This window comes from Falco peregrinus, chromosome 2 (assembly GCF_023634155.1).
Source record: "Falco peregrinus isolate bFalPer1 chromosome 2, bFalPer1.pri, whole genome shotgun sequence".
NCBI classification, from domain to species: domain Eukaryota; kingdom Metazoa; phylum Chordata; class Aves; order Falconiformes; family Falconidae; genus Falco; species Falco peregrinus.
In genome coordinates this window covers 120,052,719-120,071,575 of record NC_073722.1, presented here as the reverse complement: position 1 = coordinate 120,071,575, position 18,857 = coordinate 120,052,719, and the positions used below count along the sequence as shown (strand labels likewise).

Below are 18,857 nucleotides of genomic sequence, written 5' to 3'. Positions count from 1 at the left end.
AGTCAAAGGAGGGAAGGGCTGCCTGCCTCTGGCTTAGCAGTATGTATTGTTTTCTAAGCTTCCTTGAAACAGTTTTAGGCTTTGCTTTTGGTATTTAACTCATTCTTTAAAAGTTCCTTGCTTAACTCTCCAGAAATGCTCAGAAAAATGGCAAACAACATTCAAAGCAATATTTCCTCTCTGCAGACATTCCTGCCAGCATCTGTTGCTTTGCCATCTTAAGTTTGCAAATGCCAGGCTAATAAGATTTACCAGTTAGGTCAGAAGCGTGCTACTGGCCAGGCAAGGGCTTCGCCAAATACCTGCTTTTTTCTTCGGAGGCATTGTGGTTCCAAAGGGTAACTTCCACACACTGGAAGTTTAATTCACTCTGGGCACTCATCTCCATAAGTGCTGCTGTTGCAGACCTCAGCTGTCCTTGTGTGCCTGTCCACAAGTGCTAATGGCTTTGTAGACAGGCAAGCATGTTCCCCAATCTAATTAAAAGAAAGCTTTTTCTGCCAACTGTTTAGACCTCATAATTCCAGCACATATAATCAGATTTCAAGACCCTCAATAGATTAAGCCGTCTGGAGACTGAATCAAGGCAGTCTAAATTTATATCTGAAAATTAGTCTTACTCATTCCCATCTGCCAGACTGGAAAACTGACAGTCTTATTTTGTGAGGTAAAGTTCTTCCACCTCACTCGAGCAGATGCTGGGGGTGGGGGGTGGGGGGGCAGCACCATGTTGCTGTAGCGTTAGGATTTCCAATGTGGCTTCCAATGAGAAGATAACTACTTGCAGTTTAGGGTAGCAGTAGAAAGTATTCAACACGGGGCATACCTGTCTATATTCAAGACAACATGTTACAAAGCAGAGTTTATTATCCAAAATTGTTTATGAAATAGGAGGAATTAGCAATACTATAAACGGTGTCCAATTCACGTTCTGATGATGTTCACCGCCTTTCTTCTGCAAACTCCAGCCGTTCAACAATTTCATCCAACCTTCTTCTGCTACAATAAAGTCTTGAACTTGGATCTTGAACTTAACCCGGACCTTGAACTTTAAACTTGAACTTGGAACAATAACTTAATTATCTAAGCGTTTCTTCCCAGAACAAAACGGAATGCCTAAACCAGTCAAACTGTAACAGCCTCCTTCCCTGGGGCTATGGATTGTAATTCAAATAGAGAGAAGGGTTGTAGGAAGTGGTGGGCTGATCGATTTGTCAGGAGAGGTCCGGTCTAACTGCCTGGAAGGTCCTGCCAGCGCCACTGCACGAAGGGATGTTGACCAGCAGGTTTTCCTGCTCCGGCTCCCAGGTTAGGTTGTAGGCCTAAAATCAACAACAAGGAACAACAGTGTCATCCGTTTGGATACATTGCTCAAAAAAAAATAACCAAAGCTAGGCACCTGTGACTGCTCTACCCTTTCACAACATAATTTTTCACCTGGTCCCTCACCAGGTCTCTTTGGTGAGCCGACAGGCTGATGTGGAACTAGTAGTGCTCCCTCAGGAGCCTGCTCTGTACAGCCAAAAGCAACGGGTGCCAAGGCATCCGTTCCTTTGCTGCCTTACTAAACATCTCCCACAGAATTATCATGTCAAGTACCAGTTACATTATTTCTTCCATGCCTTACGTGTGTTGGCCGTCTGCGCACAGTGCTCTGTATTCCTGAGGCAATCTCACCTGGTACAGAAGCTGAGGAGAAGGGAAGGCAGCCGCAATAGCCTCAGCCATCGCAAAGTTGACCTGCCTAATTTGTTCTAACTGCCTCTTCCAAACTTGCAAGAGACCATTTACAACACGATCCACGTTCGGCCCTCCACAGCACCCCGGACCCGCGTAGAAAGGGAAGTCCATCTCCTCTTTTGCTCGCCTAGGGAGAACAAAGAATGGGAAAGCAAGTAAGACAATGAGGCTATGAAGAAGATCCTATCCCTGCATCTGTCATTGCATTGGCGTCAAATGCTGAAAGTCTGACCCTCTTTTCTTTACATGCATTACCAATTTCCTTGCTTGAGACCCAGATTTCCTACTGAAAAGGGAAACAATCCTGTACTTGGGAGCACTCCTGACACAAGCCAACATGCACACAGAGCGCTATGTTGACACGAGAGAATTCACTTTCTGTCAGCCAGTGAAAAACTGTTGTCCTGAAGTACAGCCATGTAGCTGCTGTTCCCTCCAGTAACTGTGAAAGTGCAGCCTCTACGAAGACATGGCCAAACCTCATCTGCCTGCTCACCTGAATGGTGCTTCAGCTACAGCTTTTGTGAACATGGTGACAAATTCTCCAAGCTCCTCCCAGCTCTCAAACATCTGGATTTGGACTTGTTTGGACACCTGCAGATCCACCAAAGCCTGTAAACCACAAATGGAACAGTTACTCTTGTCACATTGAACACCACTCTTGTCTGAAACAAAAAAGGGCCACAGCTTCTTGTTACAGGATGAGAACAGCCACTCTCTCCCCATTTTGGGAACAGTTAACTTAAGGGACTGAAGTATTCAGGGGTGGCATGCCTCCTGCTGGTTAATACCGGTTTAGTGATGTTCCAGCTGCGGCAGCTCTCCAGCGGCAAGCTGTCATCTCTTGATGTCGCCCATTTCTTGGAACAGTGTTCAAACAAGAGATGATGGCTGCATGCCTGTTTTACAGGTACTTACTTCTTGCACATCCCTTCTGGTTATTCCCAGATTTCTCAGGCTTCCCTCTTCCTCTTCTTGGTTTACACTTGCTGCCGCCTGTGGTGGATTCTTTCTTGACTGAATTCTGAGAAACCCAAGAAGAGCAAAGTAAGGCTGGGAACTCTTTCACAGGTATTCCCCAGTGGTCACTGTGGTGACAGGCTGGAGGGGCCTTTGGTTGTGTGTCTGTATAATAGGGGAATAGTTCTGTGTGGGATCACCCCTGAGGCTCCAGCCTTTGCTACAAGGAGTTAATGTAAACGCCTATGGCATTTGTCAAGGCCAGAGACAACACAGAAACTTTTGGAGGGAAAGAAGTTTAACCTGGAATATTCTTCTACTCCAACGACTGCCAATGCGATAATTTTCTGAGGCATCGCCTCCATCATGTAAGTCACGTAGCCTGACAGGGTCGTAAGCTGTCCCGCAGAGCCCTGGGCCACCTGCAAAGAGCAACAGAAAAAAGAGGAGTTAAACCATTCTGAGATGCACATGTAAGTGCATCAACCTACGGCTCTGATTCTGCAGATAGGTCTGCAGATGAAAAATTCGGTTGGCGCTGCTCTTTGGGGGCAAGCAGGCAATACTTGATCTGGTATAAATTATGGCAGAAAATTTAAAAACCGTCACACTCGATCTGACCATGTTACCTCTTCAAAACTGTGTGAAAAAATTGTAACTAAGAAAGCAAGCTGGCCAAAGCTTTGTATTGTACAACCCGAGTGGTTTTGATCCACCGATGGCTTCCAAAACCAGATTTCTGGTTTACTGAAGCCATGGCTCCATGCCACATCAAAACCTTCCCGCCGTCAAGAGGGATGGACACCACCACTCTTCCAGCAAGGCACGTTCAAGAGCACAAAAGTTATAAGCACTCTTACTTGTTTGTAATTGTAAACCATGCCCATAAAATCCTCCAGCTGAAGCACAGTCAGGACACGTTCTTCTTCTACGCATTCAGTTCCTGCATCCACTTGTTGGGATATGAAAACAGCCAGACCAAGGGTGTGTTTATCATTCACTCAAACCAGTGCTCCCACTCAGAGGCAGGGAGAAGACAAGAGGGGTCTTTATTTGGCCTGCTAAATACAATGACTGATGAGTGTAAATAATGGGGGGGGGGGGGGGAGGAGGGGGGCAAGAACATTGAGATTTTGCTTGCACACCTGAATTTGTCACCTCCAGCTGATGCTGCACGGAATAGCTTGACTAGCCCCCACACAGCAATAATTTTCAGCCTGCAGAGCCCTGAGGACATGCACTCCACCTGCTTTCTGTAAGAGAACTGAAAGCAACGCACAGGTCAGGCCTGCAGAGCAGAGACAGCACCCAACACAAAGGAGGTGCAGGCTGTGAGGACAAGTACCTGGATCTATCACCACGGCAATGCGTTCCTGGCTCCTCCCTAGCTGCTGGGCTTGTGGCATTTGAGCACGGGCATTCTGCTCCCTCCGCTGCCAGGCATCACCGCGGGCTGCCCCACTGCCCTCCGCACCAAGCCTTGCCTTCTTGGCGGCGGGGGCTTCTTCGAGGAACCCGCTGCTGGCCGTGGAGCTGCCAGGCTGGCCTGAGGGCTCGGAGGGAGAACCCGCCAGCAGGCACTCGCAGAGTCTCTTGGCGCCACGGGGGCTGTTTCGGTTGCCATCGAACACTTGTCCAGATGGCACCTGGGCTACCAGCGGCTCCCTGCTGCCGGGGGCCAGCAGGTGGCTACCATCACTCGGGCCAGCTAGCGCCTCCACGTCCCTGCCGCTGGCGTGGGGGTGCTCAGCAGCTGCCATCCTGCTGGCCAGCACACTCATCCTGAGCCTATCAGGCAGAGGGATGAATTCGTCCTCCTCATCATCATCATCCTGCTCCTCTGTGAACACACCCTCATCCTCCTCCAACAGATAATCCTCAAAATATCCGTAGCCGTACTCATGCTCAAACCCATCACCCCCATCTTCCTCACTGTCCTGCTTGTCGCCCTCACTGTCCTGCTCCTCGCTCTCGCTGGTCTCCTCCACAATCACTTTGGTCACCATCCCCTCCTCAGGAGAGGCAGCCGGGGGCTGCCCCTGCTCCGGCTTGGGGGCCGGGGGTGGAGGCGAGGGCGCCATTGCTGCCGGCTGTAGCAGGGAGCTTCCGATAACCAGCCCGGCCTCAGACTCCGAGTCGTCCAAGACGACGTCGAAGTAGCGCCACGTGGCCATGGCTGCGCACCCTGCCGCGTCGCCCAGGCAACTGAAGCCCCAACGCTGCGGCGCCCGCCCCTTGAAGAAACCTCGGCCCAGCTCCTATTGGTCCAAACCCGCCGGCATTATGATGCTCTCGGTCGGACCAATCACAGGCCTCCGCTCGCTTCCCAGCGTTCCCGCGGAAGGATCTGGCCAACCACAAGCGCCCCGCTTACGGCCCGGCCGCCCGGCGGAAGGAGAAGTGCTGTGGAGGGAGGGAAAATGGCGTCGCTGCGGCGGTTGTGTGAGTGCGGTGGTATCTCCCGCTTCACCCCTCCGCGGGGTGGGCAGGGGTCCGGCTGGGGCGGAGGCAGCGAGTCGGAAGGGGTGTCCTGGGGCGGTTACTGCTGGTAGCTGGGGGTCGGGGCCTTGACTTTTACCTCAGGTGGGGGCTGGGCGGGGGCCCGAGCGCTACCCCTGCGCGGGGCCTTTGTGCGGGAAGGGGCCTCGGTAGGGGCCGGGGTGCCGCGGGCCAGATCTCTGGATCCCCCTTGCACTGGAGAACCGCCAGGGACGAGGCCCGCACCGCGTCTCGGCGCTGCCGCTGGATCGCGCTCGCAGCGGAAAATTCAGCCTGGGGCAAGCAGGGTTAATGTGCGCTCGGTGGAGACCACACACCCGGCGGTGCGGCTCTCCCTTGCACAGTGCAGTAGGCAGGAGGCTGTTAAAATCCACTTTTTTAATCTAGAAGTGCTAAAGACAAATAACCTCGTGGCTTTTTTTTTTTTTTTTTTTTTTTTGCAATATCTTGACGTTTTTTCTACTGATTTCCAATGTGACTTCAGTCAAGTTACAAGCTCTCTGTCTCAATTGGCTCTAGACACCAGCTTTTCCCCATGTCTGTTGCTTTGAGGTTCATTTTTTTGCTTGCAGACTTCTTTTGTGCAGCACAAACTGTAACCCTGGAATCAACCTGTTGAAGGTTTGTTTTGACAAAAGGGAATTGGACTATAATTTTGTACGATTTGTGTATATGAAACTGTAACTATCGTCCATCTTTTCCTACTTCCCTGTATTTTTTCAAGTCTCAGAGCCTTTCTTTTACTTAATGGGTAAGCTCTTGAAGTTAATGTTTCCTTGTAGAGCAATTATCCTTTTTGCAGCAGTATTTCTAGCTCTCTGAGTATCTCTGGCAATTTTAACTGGTATTAAATTCATCCAGTGGTTTATTCAGGTTAAGGAAACATGAATGTGATGATAGCCACTGTTGCATACTGACCTGCTGCTTAGGGGCGAAATAGAGGGAGGCAGAAAAATTGGATTTGCCTACTAACTTCTTTTGCATGAAAGGACGTACTGAAGAGACTTACTTATTTTTTTAAGAAGAGCTAATTATATCTCAGTCATTTTTAACAGAAGTTCATGAGAGGCTCAGATTTATTGATAAGAAAACCAGTGTTTTCTGTCACTGTCTTTTGTATAAGGAAGGAGTTTGTGGTGTGGATATTTATGTTCCAGAGAAAATCAGTGTCTGTAAAGACTGATTTTTTTTTTTTTTTCTTCCTCCTTGACTTGTCCTGATTGTAACTCAAGAATTTGCAGAAAATGCTTTTATTAGTATGTTCAGGATAGCAATTACATATATATAATCATCGAATGGTTTGGGTTGGAAGGGACCCTAAAGATCACCCAGTTCCCCCCCTGCCCTGGGCAGGGACACCTTCCACCAGCCCAGGGTGCTCCAGGCCCCGTCCAGCCTGGCCTTGGACACTTCCAGGGATGGGGCACCCACAGCTTTTCTGGGCAGCCTGTTCCAGTGCCTCACCCCTCTCCTAGTGAAGACTCTCTTTCTGGTATCTAACCTACGTCTCCCCTCTTTCAGTTTAAAGCCATTCCCCCTTGTCCTATCACTAGAAGCCCTTGTAACAAGTCCCCCGCCAGCTTTCTTGTTGGCCCCTTTGGGTACTGGAAGGCTGTCCTAAGGTCTCCCCAGATCCTTCTCCAGGCTGAACAACCCAAACTCTCTCAGCCTGTCTTCCTAGGAGGGGGTGCTCCAGCCCTCTGAGCATCTTTGCAGCCTCCTCTGGACTTGCTCCAACAGGTCCATGTCCTCCCTGTGTTGGGGGCCCCAGAGCTGAACGCAGTACTGCACAGGGGGGGTCTCACAAGAGCAGAGCAGGGAAGGAGGATCACCTGCTTGCCTTACTGGCCATGCTTCCTTTTATGCAGACCAGGATTTGGTTGGTTTGCTGGGCTGCAAACACACATTGCTGGGTCATGCTGAACTTCTCATCAACCAACACCCTCAAATCTTTTTCAGGACTGCTCTCAATCCATTCTCTGCCCAGCTTGTAAATGTGCTTGGGATTGCCCCAGCCAACATGCAGGACCTTGCACTTGGCCTTGTTGCACTTCATGACGTTTGCAGGGGCCCACCTTTTAAGCCTGCCAGGGTCCCTCTGGATGGCAAGCCTTCCTTTGAGCGTGTCAGCTGCACCACAGCTTCGTGTCATGGGCAGGCATGCTAGGGGTGCACTCAATCCCAGTGCCCATGTTGCCGACACAGATGTTAAACAGCACTGGTCCGAGCAGTGACCTCCGCGTGGACATTGAGCTGTTGACTGCAACTCTCGGGTAAGACTGTCCAGCCTATTCCTTATCCACCAAGTGGGCAACCCATCAAATCCATGTCTCTCCCGTTAAAAGACAAAGATGTCATGCGGGCCAGTATCAAAAGATGTGCACAAATTCATTAGTTGCTCTTACTTTGTCCGCCAGTGCTGTAACCCCTGTCACAGAAGGCCACCACATCTGTCAGGCACGATTTGCCCTGAGTGAATCCATGTGTTCTGTCATCAGTCATCATCTTATTTTCCATGTGCCTTAGCATAGTTTCCAGGAGGATCTGCTCCATGATCTTGCCAGGCACAGAGGTGAGGCTGACCAGCCTGTAGTTCCTCAGGTCTTCCTTCTTCCCTCTTTAAAAATGAGAGTTATGTTTCCCCTTTTCCTGTCAGTGGGAACTTCACTGGACTGCCACGTCTCCTCAAGCACGATGGACAGTGGCTTAGCCACTTCATCCGCCAGTTCCCTCTGGACCCATGGATGCATCTCATCAGGTCTCATGGACTTGTGCACCTTCAGATTCCTTAGATGGTCTTGAACCTGATCTTTTACAGTGGGTGGTTCTGTATTCTCCCCGTCCCTGCTTTTGCCTTCTGTGACTTGGGCTGTGGGGCTGCAGCATTTGCCTGTGAAGACTGAGGCAAAAAAGTCCTTGAGTACCTCGGCCTTCTCCGTGTCCTGGGTAACCAGGTTTCCCATTTCCTTCCAGAGAGGGCCTGCATTTTCCCATCTCCCTTTTATCATGATGTACCTATAGAAAGTTTTCTTGTTGCCCTTGATATACTTGGCCAAATGTAATTATTTCGGGGCTTTAGCTTTCCTAACCTGAACCCTGGCTGATGGGGCAGTTTCTTTGTATTCCTCCCAGGCTACCTGTGCATGCTTCCACCCTCTGTAGGCTTCCTTTTTATGTTTGTCCAGGAGCTCGTTGTTCATCCATGCAGGCCTGCTGGTGGTTTTGCCTGATTTTCTCTTTGTTGGGGATGCATTGCTCCTGAGCTTGGAGGAGGTGATCCTTGAATATTAACCAGCTTTCTTGGGCACCTCTTCCCCCCAGGACTTGGTACTCTTCCAAGCAGATCCCTGAAGAGGCCAAAGTCTGCCCTCCTGAAGTCGAGGGTAGCAAGCTGGCTGTGCACCCTGCTTGCTGTCCTAAGGATCTTGAACTCGACCATCTCATGGTCACTTCAGCTTGAGCTTCACATTCGCCACCAGCCCCTCCTTGTTGGTGAGAACAAGGTACAGTATAGCACCTCTCCTCATTGGCTCCTCTGTCACTTGGAGAAGGAAGTTACCATCAACGCATTCTGGGAACCTCCATGAGGACCAGAGCTTGTGAACATGCAGCAGCTTCTGTCTGTAGAGGGCCCCATCCATGCAGTCTTCCTGGTCAGGTGGCCTCTAGCAGACCACCGCTATAATGTCACCTGTCCCTGCCCTCCCTTTAATCCTGACCCATAAGCTCAAGGTCAGTTACTCACCCATCTCCAGGTGGAGCTCCATGCACTCCAGGTGGAGCTCCATGGCAACACCCCCTCCTCGTCTCCCCTGCCTGTCCTTTCTGAAGAGCCTGTACCCTTCTGTTCCAACAGTCTGCTCCTAGGAGCCATCCCACCACATCTCTGTGATGCCAGTAAGATCACAGCCCTGCAGGTGTGCACAGGTCTAACTCCTCTTGTTTATTCCCCATGCTACATGCATTTGCATAGAGGCATTTAAGTTGGGTCCCTGAGGAATCTTGACTTCCTGGCTGGAATTCCTTTGTGCTGCTCTTCAGGTGCTTTCCTGCTGACTTACCATCCCTCTCCAGGCTCTGGGCATCTCTTGCTGGCATTGGCATCAAACTGGTAGGAGCGGGAGAGACTGAAGTTCCTCTCCCCAGAAACTTTAGTCTAAAGCCCTTTTCACTAGCTTGGCAAGCCTACGACCGAAGATGTGCTTCCCCTTCTCTGTCAAATGGACCCCATCAGCCCCCAGTCGAGCACTCAAAGCGAGTCCCGTGGTCCAAGTGGCTGAACCTCTAGCTCTAGCACCACTCCTACAACCATTTGTTGGTTCACCACATTTGACTGGCCCTTGCAAACCCCTTCCCTTTGATCGGGAGGACTGACCAAAAAAACTACCTACCCAGAGTCCCTTACCACTACTCCCAGGGCTCTGTAATCCTTGAGACTCCTCACACTGCTCCTGGCTGTATCACTAGTGCCCACTTGAATACGTGCTTATATATTGTCTTGAATTGGAATCTTCTCATTCGTTAGATTTCAAAATATTACTAAGTAAATGCCATTGAGTCAAAGGGGAAACTGAAACAGAGATCACAACTTGTCTTTTTTCAAAGCAATATAAGGCCAGTCCACAGCAACCAGTAACATTTATACCTCCTTTGACAAGGCCTTGCTGAAACATGAATTTGTGCATATCCTTTAACATCGTTGCCGAGTGTTTTATTCCTCCCTGGGCAGTAACTGTACTTGAGATGTGGCCTCTTTGCTGGGGACTTAGGCCGTGGTGGTCCAATTATGGTTTGTCTTAGAAGTACTTCTCCTCCCTCCCGTCCCTGGGCTTTCTGTTGCCTTTAGTTTTAAAGCCTGTCTTAACTGTTAGCCTTTAAACCTGAAAAAGAATAGTTTTTTTCAGCTGATGTTTTTTTTCCTCCTCCAAACCTAGTTTTAACTACTCCCCAGACAAGCCTGGTTGTCATCAGATGTGCTTCTAAGAAAACTGGAGGCAGCTACAAAAATTTAGGTGGTCGCAGCCCTGGCAAGCGCTATGGATTTAAAAAAGTAGACGGTAGGTCTGAGCGTCTGCTGAGTCTTATTTGCATTTCATTGGGTTCTTCACAGTTTCTCCCCGGGTACTGGTGTCAGTTGTTATTTCAGGAGGAGGTGGCCAGGGCAGCTTCCAAGAGAATGGAAAGGGAAGGTTCAGTGAAACCTGGTGATCAAGGGTAGCCGCCGGCAGGAGGGCAGGGTGAGTCAGCCTCCCTCCCAGATGGGCCTGCGAGCGGCCAGCTGAAATTGCCTGCAGAAAACCTCCTTTGATTCTAACTTTGCCTCTCTGGAGCGCCTGGGAGGAGGGTACACTGTGGGACACGTAATAACTTAAGTGCACTTTCCCCCCATGCTGTGGTGAAAAGCTGGGCATTTTAGGTGTTTACAAAGGGGAGAATTATGAGGCTGAGCAGAAGCCAAAGTACAGATTCTTGCAGCCGAGTGCTTAATAATTATTAGCTTTGCTGATGAAAACATATTCCATGTGAAAGGTAATAAAACAAATGCCTTCAGCAACCAGAAAATGCCTTGTACCCTAGAAGTAATCTTTTCAAAGCCTAGGATTGCTTTTTGCCATTGTATATCAATTGCCTTTCGTTTCTCCCCAAGAGCATTTCTGTTTATATGCTTTTAGCATTTGAAGTAATTATTTCTTAGAAAATTCCCACAGAAAGCCGGGGTTTGGAACAGTTTGTGTTCTGCCAGGGCCTCAGGGAGCTCCATTTCTCTGCAGTCTGACTCTATCACTCTGTTGCAGGTGCATTTGTGCATGCAGGCAACATTCTGGCTACGCAGCGGTTGATACGCTGGCATCCAGGGGCTCATGTAAGTGGTTTTGTATCTCTTCATTCGTTCTCAGAAACAGCAGCCCACAACAGAGTGCTGTCCTCAGTGCCTTCTCTCTCTCAAGCTTGTTCTTAATGCTCTTTCTTATATTCTATGTCAACCTGAAGCTGGGTTTCATTGCCTGGTATTTCTTGGTCACAGAGCCCGCTCACACCTGTGCCCATGTGACTCGGGAAAGGTCTGAAAGTTCTGGAAATCCCAAAACGCTTCTGTAACCTAACTGTGTGCTTGTGCTTCAGGGTGGAATCGGTATCTCCTCCCTTGTAACGAGCACTTTTGCATATGGATTGCTGGAAGCAAGTAGTGTGGTTTTATTTTGAAATACAAAGCAACAGATGCTGTTGAAGGCAGGATATCAAACAAGGCAGGCCAATGATCAGATCTGCTTTAGTGGTGGACCTCCAGCCTTCCCTTTCTAACAGTCCTCATCCTCTTCCAGGTGGGGATGGGCCGTAACAAGACGCTGTATGCCCTGGAGGATGGGATTGTGAGATACACCAAAGAGGTCTACGTACCTCTGCCCCGCAGCAGTGAGAGCAGGGAAGTGATCTGTCGTCTACCCAAAGGAGCGGTTCTTTATAAAACCTTTATCAATGTTATCCCTGTCACAGAAGTAGGAAGCTTTAAACTCGTCACCATGCTCTGAGCCTCCTATGTCACATAGGGAGGGACGGGAAGGAGCGACTGGGACAGACCACCACAGCTGGACTGGCATGAGAGGACAATATTATTCTAGCTCTGAAGATACCAGTGTAGGACTTCTTGCTCCTAAAGCACGTGTGGTCAGTGTTCAGGCACTGGGATTACCTGCCAGCATTTGTAAGAGTGATTAATAAATGCTGTGGGGCTGCTGAAGGTCTTGGCTGTTCACAGAACGTGTTACTTCTGATCATTTAATATCTGGAGCTGCCTTCCTTTGGAGAGCCTGTCCCATTGCGCCACTGGATGAGTTCTCTCTACACTCACTCCTCTGTCAGTACCAGTCCCTAATAATCTCTTCTATTTTTAACTCACTCTTAGACATTACTGTTACATTTGTACCTTCATTCAGAATACTGCAGAACAGATCCTTTTTCACTGGCACCTCAGTCTGCATCCCAGGAAATTATTTTTTTTTCCTTCTAACTCACCTCAATGATTAACTCCAATAGCTGAAAGCATTGCATTTACTAGCCACGTGAGGCGAGTTCACAGTCTAACTCATGACTAATTTTAGAGTGCCTGGTAAGATGCATAAGACTGGGTGGTATTTGAAGCTCAGTGGCTGGAGGTGTATCAGAAAGCCATAATGCAGAAGGCTTCCCTTTTAGTCTTCCAAGTCATTCCGTGACATTTTTGAGTTTATATTGCTTGAAAGAAAGGAGCCCAAATTCCTTGTGGCCAAACTGATCTAATTTTATCTACAGGTTTGTAAATACTATGAAATATTGTCTCTGCAGTAGAAAACAGGTTATCAAAATCTGTGATGCTGACATTATTAGATTGTCTGCTCTGCAGAAGGAAACTGGGTAAACTGGGTCAGCCACGTGTGTCCACCTTTGTTTTATGTTTGTCGTGGAGACCACCAGCTATATTGTCCACACTTCTGTCCTTTCCCAGCTTGCATATCCAGTCACACAGTTCATCTTGGTGGTCAGTGTTTGCATACAGCAGGTGACACAGCCCCTGGAGCCTCTCAGTCTTGAGCTGAAGTCCACACAAAATTGCTCTCCATCACAGAGGACCACACAGGAGCACACAGCAATGCTCTGATCAGATTGGTTCTGCCTCTCAGGTGAGGAGTCCCACCTGGCAACCAACACACTGATAAAGTAAAACATTTTATAACCTAAGAAAGAAGTGGAATAGCACGACGTGACCACTGAGGTCTGACCCTTGGCACGGCTGGCAGCGCTTGCCTCACGGAGGTAGATATGCCAGCTGCCTGGAGGAGCTCTGGCTGAGCAGACCTTCACCTTGGCTTTGTCCCCTGTGTCAAAGCAAGCAGCTGGTCTGTCTCCTTTGGTCACAGCACGTTTGCCAGAGAAGAGCAAACAGGCACCCCTGGTTGCTCCGCTTGGAGCTGGAGAGCTGGCGTTGGCTCCATGCTTGTCCTTGTGCTGCAGGAGGGACGGTACTGCTGCCTGGGGTCTGACTTGCCTGTGTCTTGGCCGAGTGTGAATCTGGGTGAAGGTCTGACGTTTGGCCGTTCCCTGCAGACCAGAATGATGCCACAGGCACTTCTGTCACTGACACCATGGGTGGAAGCAGTGTGCTGAGGCCGAGGCCTCACACGGCTGTGTTTCGCTGAGTTTGGTAGCTGAGAGGGGCCTGGAATGGGTCTGACACGCCACGTCTGTCCAGGGTCTCGGAGCTCATTACTGTTCCTGAGAAAGCTGGAGGGTGCCTCAAAGCATGCTCATAGGGAGGCGGCATCTATTGAGGAGACAGGAAGAACATCACAGTGGATCAGCAATAACCAGGAGATTATCCCACCTCTTCTTACAGAGCAGATGACAGGGCTCACAACTGCCACCAGCCTGAACCGAAATTCCTGCAGCCCTCAGAGCAGCAGGCTGCTGGCTAGATGAGGTGAGTGCTTACACTGCTTTTGCAACACAGCAGGGCAAAAAGCCACTGGAGAGGCACATTCCCCCCGCTGCCCCCTCACCCTCTCTGTGCTGGGTTCCTGCTCTTCCCTGTTCCCCTTCAAGGACTTGCTGCTAGTCACAAGGCCAGAAAGGCCCTGATTTCTGTTACGAGAGGACTGTTGTTTGCCTGCCTTTGACCAAGGATCGATTACTGGGGTGTATACAAGCACCTACAAACCTGGCTTTCTACCCAGGTTTTGACAGTCTCACTGCACAGCAGCAGGTGAGCCTCTGGGCTGTTGCTAGCCCAGCTCTGCCAAAATAAACTAACTTTCTCTCCGGTAATGAGCAACGGGAGTGGCACAGGGATATTGTGGAAGAGCCCCTGCTGTAGTTCATCCATTGCTCATCTTTGGGGCCTTACTCTCCTGTGCCCTCAGTGCTCTGGTTTCAGGGCAGGTATCGTTAGTTACAGCTCCAAACACCGAGCAGCAAGTGCTGACCATGCCAGATGTTACGGTACAACTTTAAGAGCTCCAGATCCAGGTAAATCAGTGAACCTTTAGTGCTGTGCTCAGGGTTTCAAATGTCTCTGTTTCGCTTTAGTCAGTAAGGGCTTTTTGGTCGACAGGAGGCTCTTGGGACGCTGCTGCAGGACTGACTGGGCAGATGCACTCGCTTGTCTCTGTTCTATTGCAGGAGCGCAAATCTGAAATGTCATAACAGGCAAAGCCTCCTGCTCATAACTAAGCCATAAACACTTATTGAGGAGCATCCCGGAGGTGTCACGCAGGGAGAAGGGACCAAAAAATTATGGAAGCCTTACAGATCTAAAAATAACATTCCCAGCTTGGACTTGCACCGAGGGGATGATCCAAAGGGCCTGCCCTTTCGGCAGCAGCTCTGCCCTGCCTCCCGGCATTTCTGCCAACGTGCTGGGAGAGCTTGATCATTAACCAGCACAATGTACACCAAAGGAGCCTCCTGATACACTCCGTGCCCTTCTCAGAGATAAAGGCTATCAGAGCAAGGCAATCGCAGAGAACAGAGTCCTTAGCTACTGCAAATTGCTGAAGCAAGTCCCAGGTACAGACCAGAGCAGGGGGGACTGCCCCCGTGCCTCTGCCAGCACCCTTGTGCAGGGGAGAGAGCACTCACCTCCTGGGAAGGCTCTGCCCACAGCCCAAACCTCTCGGCAATCATCTGATGGATTTCCCGCTGGCGATCTTTCTTCCGCACGCTCTCGTAGCTTGGCAAACGAGGCTGCTCCCAGGAAGGCAGCTGGTAACTGCTGGGGGGTCCGACACAGAACAGCTCGTCTCCCTAGAAATGCCCAGCCCAGAAGAGAAAGGTCAGTGTGGCGGTGCCTCTACTGGAAGTTCACAGCCTGGTGCATCTCGAGTTACTTCAGGGTTCAAAGTTGTGCGTGCCCTTCCTTACACCTGGAGAGAGGAAATCCTCCCTCCCCGGAGGTAATTACACCATGACCTGCTTTGCCAGATCCCAAGCCCCGAGGAATCTGCCTGCCACTTCACACTCAAATACCTCAGGGCACCATGGTGTCCTCTGCGGCACCCCTGCCTGCCCCGCCCCCCAGGTTTTTATGTCCAGGCAACACTTCCCAAAGTTGCTCCTGCTGTCCAGCATCTTCTCCCTATGCCCCAGGAGCTCTCCAGCTCCCCACAGCCACAGCCTCTTTCCAAGATCATCAGGATCTTCGCTACCGTTTCCCCCCCTTGAGCTCCCATCAGGGACCCAGCTGTCACCTGCACGCCAGGGTTCTCAGCAGCACTCTCCAGCCGTGACGTTCCACACTGGGGACCCACCAGCCGCTGGCTGCTGCTGAAGTAGGGCGGGGGACAGTCCTGGAACGAGGGGTGCAGGAGCACGACGTGAGCAAAGGTGAAATCCCTCCCATCCCACCCAGCAGCAAAGCAGAGCTCAGCCAGCTCACACGGGACAGCCTGGGAAGCGGGACGGGGGAAGAGCGACCTCTGCACATTTGGCTGACACGGCTGTGCCAGCCTCTGCGGGCTGGTTCACCGATGCCAACAGCCCAGGCACCTCCTCCGTGGGCAGCGCAGGGCCTGCACTAAGCACCTGAGGCAGCTGGCACCGCTGAGCAGCACAGCCAGAGGGCTGGCAGCCTGGGCCGGCTTTCATTCACACTCAGCAGAACCGTCTCTCTTTGAGGAACAACAAAAAAAAACCCAACCCAACCATTCTGCTGGTGTAGATAAGAGTGCCGTCACATGCTCAGGGTTACTGAATTTGTAAACTCTTATCTGCCAAGGTAGTCATTTCAGGATAATATAGCAAGCAAATCCTCAGAGCAATAGCTGTTCTGTTCGTGAATCAAGTTAAACTCGATTCCCTGTCAAGGTGTTGAGCAACAATGAGCCGAGATCCCTGTCATGAACAGCAGCCCTGGAGCCAGAGCCAGGACTGAAGCCATGGGCTGTTCCTCGCTCTCAGAAAAGTCCCATCTCTGCCAGCAGAAAACAGCCCAGAGGCTCCCAGAGCAACCAGGGATCTGCAGGGAGGACTACGAATGACAGATTTACTTTTGCTCTTAACAACTTTTGCTCTTAACATTTGTCTCGGCCCTGCAGCGCAATTACAGAAGCCGCAGGAAACTAGGTTGGCTGGGAACACAACTGTTTGTTTTAATAACTGATGAGCAAAGCCAGCGCAACTACACCTGATGAAAAGCTGCCTCACACTACAACTGCTTCGTTTTTTCTGATAGAAACACATCCTATATATGTTCCCCTTCCATTTATAGTTCTTTGCATCCACATCCATCTGTCCACACAGCCCTTTGCTAAAGGCGAGATGCCTTCTCCTTTACCCGCCCACCCGAGCCAGGCCCAGGCGCGGCGGGGGCTCTGCAGCTCAGGGCACATCCTGCACCGCCGCGGGGAGCAGCTCTGCAGGACGAGGAGCACAGCATCGCAGCACAGCATCGCAGGCCAGGCGGCGGGGAGGAAGAGGGGGAGAGGAGCAGAGGCAGCAATGCAGGCAGGGGACACCCCATTCCCACTGTCATTTCTGCTGGGGACTTCCCAGCCTGTGCCAGACTATCAGAACTGCCTTTCACAGCCCCTCCAGCCCCTGCCAGCCGAAGCCAAATGTCCCCTCTTCTGCCGGGGCCCCTGGAGCGGCACGTGCAGTGCAGCCCTCCCCTCGACAGCCAGCCCTGCAGCTTGGGAGGCCGAGCTTTCCCCAGGCAGCCACCCTCACCAAAGCAGCGCTGGCTGAACACGCTGTGCTTTTTTCCATCACCACCTTCCCCGCTTGAAAGCCAACCCCAGGAAATTACAGATGCAAGTGAAAGGGCTTTGTGTCTCCCTGCTCCGCGTGGGGAAGCCTTGCACAAGAGAGCCGGTTATCAGGGATGTGAGCGATGTGAGCGGTAGCGAGTGGCTTTGTCCGCCTTAGTCCTGAGCTTCCAGCCCCCTTCCCCGCTGGGCCCCTTCCCTGTAAAGCGGAGCCGGACACAGGAGTGCGCCAGGGGAGGGGGACACCCCTCGTGAGCTGTGTGGGGAGCTGGGGGACTGGCTAGTGAGCAGCCTTGGGGATGGTACCCCCAGCAGCACAGTCTGGCAGGGTCGGAGGGATGGATCTCTGGGACAGAGCGGGAACAAGGTCCCACGGCAGCACAGCCTGGCAGGCTTGGATGCATGGATGGGTCGCTGGGACAGTGGGAACAAGGTCCCACTGCCATCAGCAAGCCCGGCCAGGCTACCGGGGACGGGGGAGCCCGGCGGTGCAGCCTCACGGCTCCCAGCGCCAGGGAAGCAGAGCCGGGCGGGGGGACACTCACATACTGGCTGGGAGTCCGGAAGAAGCGGCAGGAGCAGAGGAACTGGCAGCACATGGGGTCCCGGTGGTACAGGAGCAGCAGCAGGATGAGGATGGCCACGATGAAGACGGAGGTGGACACGGCTGCCGGGGAAGGGAGAAAAGGCGACTGAGCCGGTGGCCCAGCGAGCCCAGCGCCCTGGCTGCCGCCCCCCGCCCCTCCGGGCGCCTCGGCAGACCCCTTGGAAAAGCCCCAGCGAGGCCAATGTCGCCTCCGCCCGCCTCGGGCTGCCCGAAGCGCCGCCCTGCGCAGCGCCCCGCTCCTCCCGCCAGACTCGGGGCGGCCTGCGGGGCCGGGGGGGCTCAGCCCATCCCGGGGCTGGCGGCTCCCGGTCAGCACGGCGGTAGGGCGCTCCGACCTCCCGGGGGCCCGCGGCTCCCAGCCAGCCCACCCGGCACCGCCAGCCCCTGCCGCCGCGGGGGCCCGCAGAAGGGCCGGGGGTGCAGCCAGCGCCCCCCCGGGGTAGGGGAGAGCCGCCTCGCCGGCGCAGCTCGGGGCTGCATCGCAAGGCAACGGCGGAGGCCGATCCCGCACGGCAGCGGTCGCCCCCGCCCGGCCCCGCTCGCGGCCCCGCCACTCACTCGCGGCGATGACGATGGCCAGGACGTTGCTGTCCATGGCCGCGGCCGCCGTGTGCGCCGAGGCCTCGCTGGGGTGCGCCATCCCCGCTCCGCCACCGGCAGCCCCTGCCCGCTGCACGCGGGGCCGGGCCGGGCGGGACCGGGCGGGCGGGACCGCGCACGCAGCGCGGCCGCAGCGGCACCGGGACAGGCCCCGCCCCGCCGGCCCTCATTGGCCGCCGCACCGCCCCCCCGGCCCTATTGGCGGCGGGCGGGACCGGCTGCAGGCCGCGGGCGGAGGCGGGGCGGCGGTTGCCGTGGCGACGCGGCGGGGCGGGCCCCGGGCGGGCACAGCCGCGCTGCGAGGGCGGCCCCGGGCCGGTGCGCTCCCGCCCGGGCCCCCGTCCCGTCCCCTCCGGCGACAAGCGGCCCTCGGCGGAGCCACGCCCGGGCCAGCGCAGCCCCACGCCGCCCCGTGCCGGGATTACCGGAGCACCACTGGCCCGGCCGGGCTCAGCGGGAGGGGCTGGCCCCAGCGCTGCCCCGCTGCCGGGGAGGGAGCGCCGGGCTGGGCTGCGGGAGGCTCCCAGCCCTCGCCCTCTCTTCCAGCCCCGCGGGCACCGGGGCGCGCCCCTTCATTAGCTAATTAATACCTTTACGGAAGTGCCACGGCAGCGGCGGCACCCGCAGGGCCCCTGCTGCCCGGCCCGGCAAACCAGCGGGCGGCTCCCGCTGCTCCGCGGGGGAAACGCGGGGCCGGGGGTGACCAGGCTTCCCCC

General features: G+C 53.2%; 3 protein-coding genes across 4 annotated transcripts; 1 reads left to right on the top strand and 2 right to left on the bottom strand.

Moving 5' to 3' along the window:
* Positions 1 to 350: 350 nt before the first annotated feature.
* On the bottom strand, positions 351 to 4,904 carry EME1 (essential meiotic structure-specific endonuclease 1). The gene is given in 9 exon segments (XM_027795569.2): positions 351 to 1,322; positions 1,678 to 1,867; positions 2,237 to 2,352; positions 2,659 to 2,764; positions 3,004 to 3,122; positions 3,561 to 3,700; positions 3,770 to 3,774; positions 3,859 to 3,964; positions 4,046 to 4,904. Coding segments are annotated over 9 exon segments (1,779 nt in total). The 5' UTR covers positions 4,875 to 4,904; the 3' UTR covers positions 351 to 1,154.
* A 150-nt stretch (positions 4,905 to 5,054) lies between these two features.
* On the top strand, positions 5,055 to 11,938 carry MRPL27 (mitochondrial ribosomal protein L27). 2 transcript variants are annotated; one of them, XM_005243639.4, is made up of 4 exons: positions 5,055 to 5,142; positions 10,134 to 10,256; positions 10,995 to 11,062; positions 11,523 to 11,938. In XM_005243639.4, exons 1-4 carry the CDS (start codon positions 5,121 to 5,123, stop codon positions 11,727 to 11,729), a joined length of 420 nt encoding a protein of 139 aa, XP_005243696.1. In that variant the 5' UTR covers positions 5,055 to 5,120; the 3' UTR covers positions 11,730 to 11,938. The 2 variants fall into 2 exon arrangements, with proteins under 2 accessions (XP_005243696.1, XP_027651368.1); XM_027795567.2 differs by having other exon boundaries at positions 5,090 to 5,181.
* LOC129783760 (uncharacterized) lies at positions 11,843 to 18,264 on the bottom strand. The gene is made up of 5 exons (XM_055794921.1): positions 18,100 to 18,264; positions 17,480 to 17,601; positions 15,420 to 15,518; positions 14,812 to 14,976; positions 11,843 to 13,498 (listed from the first exon to the last, which is right to left on the bottom strand). Exons 1-5 carry the CDS (start codon positions 18,179 to 18,181, stop codon positions 13,352 to 13,354), a joined length of 615 nt encoding a protein of 204 aa, XP_055650896.1. The 5' UTR covers positions 18,182 to 18,264; the 3' UTR covers positions 11,843 to 13,351.
* Between the last annotated feature and the right edge of the window lie 593 nt (positions 18,265 to 18,857).